Raw genomic sequence first — 6,609 nt, 5'->3', positions numbered from 1 at the left:
GATATAAACTGAGAAAACAGGATAATACTTCATGCAGGATAGCAGTAGGTTTACACTAGGGGTCTTTTTATTTCTGACCATTTCTTTACAATCATCCATCAGAGATAACTTTAACTTATGCTTCTCGAGCTCAAATCCCTCTAAAGTCATTTAGGTTCACATTTCTAACTCTGTGGGACACATGTTCCCGAAAGTCATATCAGCTCTCCAGGTCAACATTTTCCTTCTGCACCTTCACTGGCTCACTTTTCCTTTTCTCATTTGCACGAGCAGATGTCTGAAACCATGAGTCTGGTTTCCCTTTATGATGTACCTGTGTCATAGATTTCAGCTTCCAAGTGCCCAGAAGAAAGCTTTTGATAGGTGCACCCAACTAGGCAGGGATGTATTCAATAATTTCTAAATGAGAGTGTTTGTCGTAGTCATAGGAAGCAAAGAAGATGAAGTTAAGCCAGATGGTCCTGGGATGTCCCAAGTCTCTCAGAATCTCCAAAAGCTCAGCTCGAAGCTGGGCAAGTCTCTCTTCTGAAAGAACTGCCTGAGAGCTGTTACTCTTCAGAGGGGCTGGGTAAAACTCTTGACTTAAACTGGGCAGCTCTGAGGTGTGACGCAGCAGCTTCTCCATAGCAGCCATGGAGAGGAAGTTCCCACACATGCGGAAAGACCTGAGCTGGGAGCAGTGGCTCAGGGCAGGCAGGATGGCCTCGATTTGGGAGTCCATGATCTCACACTGATTTAAGTCCAATACCTGGAGGGTATCTGCAATTTGCTCCAGCAGAACTTGAAGGAGCTCAGGACTAAAGTCACCCACGGTGATACCACTCAGATCTAGGCCTTTTAGCTGACTGATGCTCGGGCACTGGGACAGGTGGGTCAAGTCTGATTCTGTAAGGAGGCAGTGAGTTATTGCAAGGTTATCCAAGGGGCTCATCAGACACCTGTGAAGAAAGGGCAATTAGGTCTGAGAAACAGGGGAGGCAGGTGATCTCCAGGTGAGAGACAAGTGATTTGCCCAAGGCCAAGGTCATTCTGACCATCAAATAAAGGTCAATATCCAACATGCCCAGTCTCATTTTAGTCTGAGTTCTTTCACCTTCACTGTGTGACTGAATGAAGTACATAGAACCTTGAAATCTCTCTTTCCTAATCTGTCAAGCAAGGTGTAACATATTCTACTTCCTTATGAGGGTGAATGAAAGTAATGGAATATCTAGAACCGGCTCAGAGGGAGAGCCTGACATCACATCTAAATCAAGTGCAGGCATCTCTGAGTTTCAGTATTGGGAGAGAAGGCAAAAGATATTTTCATCTCAGGCTTTCTTCTGTCTGTGCTTGGGCTCAGGCACTCATATCTCAGGCTTGGTGAGGTACCTGGGTTACATGAATAAAAAAACAACCTGGGTAATTTCCCACAATATCAACTGAGGTTTCCAGTCTGTAGGGGCTCATTTATGTCCCTGTGTCATCTGCAAACGATCTACCACTTTCTACTGTCCCTTTGGCTCCTGCTCTATTATCATTATCTCCAGAACCATGCATTTCCCATATATTAACTATCTTATCTGAAGCACAAAACAACATTTTAGAGACAGGGAATTTGAGAGAGGCTCATTGTGGCCACAGACTTGCAGAGCACAGAGCTTCCATTTAGAAATGCTCAGGTCCCTCCTCAAGACCCTTTCCACTTGTTTTCCCAAGTTGTCTGGACATAGATCTCTCCTCCTAAAGTAGAAACCTCAAAATGTTCTTTGGTAGATTCCAATCCCCTAGCCTATAGCTCCCTAGATTGGTGTCCCTTTCCAGAGCCTCTATCCATTTGCTCCTCTATCTTGATTTGGGTAGCTATGTGTTACCACACTTTAGGGTAGAGCATAAAATATGACAGTGCACTTGACATTGTAGTGTTGTTTTTACTGTTTCTCAGCCAGTGGTGCCTCTCTGACCTGAGCATCTGGTCCAGGTGGCCTGACAGGAAGAAGGGAGATTCCAGATAGAGATCCCGGAAGTGGTGCAGCTTGAGGAACTGAGAGGTAAACTGGACAACAACATGCTGTTCCTGCTCCTCAGAGGCAGAAAGTATGAGTCTCTGCACATTACTCATCTGGCCCAGGAGAGGAGCGAATGTGGCCAGGCTGGACAGATGCCAGTTCTGGTTGACTTCTACATCCTGGATACAGTCCAGCTGTACCATACTCAGGACCTTCATAATATTTTCCACAGGCATTCCAAAGATCTTCAGCTTCTTACAGCACAGGTGTATGGAATCTTTTCTCTGTTCTGCCCACCTCATGAGGTAGGTGAGGAACTCATCCATGGCCCATTCCTTGAGGCTCATCTCTACGAACACCTCCAAGGGAGCCAAGGGCTGCTCTGTCCTTGACCTGTTTTGAGGAACTGATGCCGCCAGTAAGCTTGAGGACATGTGGTCCGTGTATCCAGACCACATGCTCCAGAAGTTCTGGCCAGTATTCCTTAAATCCAACACCCGCAGTTTGCACCTCCTGTGGGGAAACACCAGATGGGCATCAATGGTTTAAAATCCAAACTGAATGGAACCAGTCTCAGAATAAAGGCAACACTAAGACTTCTCACCTGAGTTTTTACTTCAGATTCCTGACATTACCTACTTTCTTTCCCTCTTCCTCTTCAGTAGGGATACTGCCTCACTTTCCTCTATCTCCTTTGCTCCTACATCCTTCCTGATTTTCTACTTCTACAATCAAGAATCCCTGGGAAGAGGCTGGGACATGTTCTTGCAGGTTTCTCTGCATCTTAGACACTCATACACTTCCAGAAGGCTTTTCCCAAAGAGGGCTCAGCAATGGTTAAGGCCTCTGAAATTCTTCACTGACATCATCAGAAGCCTCTGGTCCATCCCTTGACCATTCACTCTATGACCCCAGCTGTCTCTTCAGGATGTCTAGTAACCTTCCAGGCTATCTGGATTAGACTCACCTGGGGCGCTCCCTCTGGGTAAGCAGGACATCAAGTCCATCACTGCTTGTAAGGTTATCAGATGAGGCGGCTCCATCAGGCCCCCCAGAGGCAGGCGGACGAAAGGCCAGGAATGCACCGTGGTCTTCAGGATCTTACTGTGACTCCCATACAAGGCTTCCATGAAGAGTGGGGGGAGGAGCTCGATGGGCAGAAACTCCAAAGCACTCATGGCCAAGTCCTCATTCCTTAGCAGGCTCATAGCTGCCAGGTCCAGGAGTCTGGGTGGGGCCCAAAAACTCATTCTGATCTGACTCTGCTACAAAAGAAATCCTGTGGAAACTTCCAGAGAACAAGGTATTCTTCTCAGGCCAAGCAAGAACACACCTCTGTCTCCCCACTCTTCATAGAAATCTTCTCAGGGCCAAGGTCACTGTCCTGGGAGTAGTGCAAGTGCCTGTTAGTCCCAATTACACTCTGGACTCAGTGAGCACAAAGCCATAGCTCTACCCCTATGGGCACTAGAGCATGATCTCACAAGTAGCAAGAAGGGAGAAATCCAACCATTAGTCTATCCATTTCCATCCAATGCTTTGCTTAATCATGTATCACTGGGAAGTGGGTACCACGAGCTAAAGGCTGAGCTTCATCTTTTGGGGGGGGGGAATTTTTAATAGATCACTTAGAGCCTTAAAACTATGGGAATAGAAGCATCATGTGGCCCAATATAGCCCACAGTTCACTAAGCTGGGAAAGGGTAAGAGATACCCCTAGAATGAATGCTGTTTGTGCTCAAACTAAACATTTTAAATTTCAAGAAATAAAATTTCAAGAAAAAGAGAAAAAAATTTTAAAAAGAAATGAAATTCCAAAGATGTTTTTCACTAAAAAGAGCATCTGCTTTGTTAAGACATTTAAAAAGCACCAATCAAATATTTGGGATTAAGTCAATACTACACTCAAGGTAAAACCAAAATCTTAAATCAGTGTATATTAAAATAAATAATTTTTATTCAGTTATTTTTATTTTTCAATTTTGGCAGCATGGCATGGGGTATCTTAGTTCTCAGACCAGGAATGAACCTGCGATCCCTGCAGTGGACCAATTCCGGGATCCCCAGGGAAGTCCCCAGTAAGCAGGTTTTAAAATTAATCTTTCCTTTTATCCTGATATACCTGCCACCATTCAAGACCAGTTGACCATGGGTATAGTGAAGGTGTCTATAGTTGCATCTGTAACTTACCAGCTCTGTAGTGGTTGGCAGGCTGCTTGCACCTGACTTGAGAACCCCTGTGGTGACTCTGGAACCCTGAAGATTCTGCATCTCTTTGGTGTCTAAGGCTTATACAGACTTTTCTAATCACATCTTCCTTCTTTCCAACAACTAACTGCCAATCAGAAAGTGATACCTGATTAGATTTCAGACTGTCTATTGGGTTAATCTTGATTGGATCTTTGTTACCTTTAGAGGAATTGATTGAATCAGATTTCATTCAGGAAGGATAAAAAATGAGGGAGGGGTATTGGATTTCTTGATTCACCCACAAATATTGATTTGGCTTTACTAATATTAATAGTAATAGGCCTGGGTGTGAGACAGGAAAGGGGTTATCCTTTTGTGACAGAAAAAACAAAACTTTGAAGCACCATTGTTTGGGGATCTTCAGCCATAAAAAAATTATCAAAATGTTCCAGAATTAAAATTGCTTTATGAAGACAGTAGTGTTGTTCCCAAAGGAAGCAAAATAAAAGTATCCACTTCTATCAGTTGTCACTCAGGTGTTATGTTTGACAAGTGGAGATCAGGAATCTACTCAGGAAGTAAAGGGAAGTCCTTTTGGGGATGAGACTGGTATTCCAATCTTTTTTTTTTTTTTACTTTATTTTACTTTACAATACTGTATTGGTTTTGCCATACATCAATATGAATCCACCACTGGTGTACATGAGTTCCCAATCCTGAATCCCCCTCCCACCTCCCAACCCATACCATCTCTCTGGGTCATCCCAGTGCACCACCCCCAAGCATCCTGTATCCTGCATCAAACCTAGACTGGCAATTCCTTTCTTACACGATATTATACATGTTTCAATGCCATTCTCCCAAATCATCCCACCCTCTCCCTCTCCCACAGAGTCCAAAAGTCTGTTCTATACATCTGTGTCTCTTTTGCTGTCTTGCATATAGGGTCATCATTACCACCTTTCTAAATTCCATATATATGTGTTAGTATACTGTATTGGTGTTTTTCTTTCTGGCTTACTTCACTCTGTATAATAGGCTCTAGTTTCATCCACCTCATTAGAACTGATTCAAATGTATTCTTTTTAATGGCTGAGTAATACTCCATTGTGTATACATACCACAGCTTTCTTATCCATTCATCTGCTGATGGACATCTAGGTTGTTTCCATGTCCTGGCTATTATAAAGAGTGCTGTAATGAACATTGGGGTACACGTGTCTCTTTCAATTCTGGTTTCCTCGGTGTGTATGCCCAGCAGTGGGATTGCTGGGTCATAACTATGCCAAAGCCTTTGACTGTGTGGATCACAATAAACTGTGGAAAATTCTGAAAGAGATGGGAATACCAGACCACCTGACCTGCCTCTTGAGAAATCTGTATGCAGGTCAGGAAGCAACAGTTAGAACTGGACATGGAACAACAGACTGGTTCCAAATAGGAAAAGGAATACATCAAGGCTGTATATTGTCACCCTGCTTATTTAACTTATATGCAGAGTACATCATTAGAAATGCTGGGCTGGAAGAAGCACAAGCTGGAATCAAGATTGCCAGGAGAAATATCAATAACCTCAGATATGCAGATGACACCACCCTTATGGCAGAAAGTGAAGAGGAGCTAAAAAGCCTCTTGATGAAAGTGAAAGAGGAGAGTGAAAAAGTTGGCTTAAAGCTCAACATTCAGAAAACGAAGATTATGGCATCCAGTCCCATCACTTCATGGGAAATAGATGGGGAAACAGTGGAAACAGTGTCAGACTTTATTTTTTAGGGCTCCAAAATCACTGCAGATGGTGATTGCAGCCATGAAATTAAAAGACGCTTACTCCTTGGAAGAAAAATTATGACCAAACTAGACAGCATATTCAAAAGCAGAGACATTACTTTGCTGACTAAGGTCCATCTAGTCAAGGCTATGGTTTTTCCTGTGGTCAGGTATGGATGTGAGAGTTGGACTGTGAAGAAGGCTGAGCATCGAAGAATTGATGCTTTTGAACTGTGGTGTTGGAGAAGACTCTTGAGAGTCCCTTGGACCACAAGGAGATCCAACCAGTCCATTCTGAAGGAGATCAGCCCTGGGATTTCTTTGGAGGGAATGATGCTGAAGCTGAAACTACAGTACTTTGGCCACCTCATGCAAAAAGTTGACTCATTGGAAAAGACTTTGATGCTGGGAGGGATTGGGGGCAGGAAGAGAAGGGGACGACAGAGGAGGAGATGGCTGGATGGCATCACTGACTCAATGGACGTGAGTCTGAGTGAACTCTGGGAGTTGGTGATGGACAGGGAGGCCTGGCGTGCTGCGATTCATGGGGTCACAAAGAGTCAGACACGACTGAGAGACTGAATTAAACTAAACTGAAGGCAGTTCTATTTCCATTTTTTTAAAAAGGAATCTCCACACTGTTCTCCATAGTGGCTGTACTAGT

At 43.9% G+C, this 6,609-nt stretch overlaps 1 protein-coding gene across 1 annotated transcript; it reads right to left on the bottom strand.

The window, feature by feature from the left end:
- Positions 1–373: 373 nt before the first annotated feature.
- Positions 374–3,238, bottom strand: LOC120879817 (PRAME family member 27-like). The gene is made up of 3 exons (XM_040262815.1): positions 3,108–3,238; positions 1,944–2,501; positions 374–938 (listed from the first exon to the last, which is right to left on the bottom strand). Exons 1-3 carry the CDS (start codon positions 3,236–3,238, stop codon positions 374–376), a joined length of 1,254 nt encoding a protein of 417 aa, XP_040118749.1.
- Between the last annotated feature and the right edge of the window lie 3,371 nt (positions 3,239–6,609).

This window comes from Oryx dammah, unplaced genomic scaffold (assembly GCF_014754425.2).
Source record: "Oryx dammah isolate SB20612 unplaced genomic scaffold, SCBI_Odam_1.1 HiC_scaffold_21, whole genome shotgun sequence".
In the NCBI taxonomy this organism is placed as follows: domain Eukaryota; kingdom Metazoa; phylum Chordata; class Mammalia; order Artiodactyla; family Bovidae; genus Oryx; species Oryx dammah.
Note: the sequence above shows the minus strand (reverse complement) of the source record. Positions and strands in the feature narration are given on the sequence as shown.

Coding starts and splice junctions, on each gene's coding strand:
- LOC120879817 (XM_040262815.1), bottom strand. CDS start 3,238: ATGAGTTTTTGGGCCCCACCCAGACTCCTGGACCTGGCAGCTATGAGC. Junction 2,502..3,107: donor CCACTCTTCATGGAAGCCTT/GTATGGGAGTCA, acceptor GTTTCCCCACAG/GAGGTGCAAACTGCGGGTGT. Junction 939..1,943: donor CACCTGGACCAGATGCTCAG/GTCAGAGAGGCA, acceptor CTTTCTTCACAG/GTGTCTGATGAGCCCCTTGG.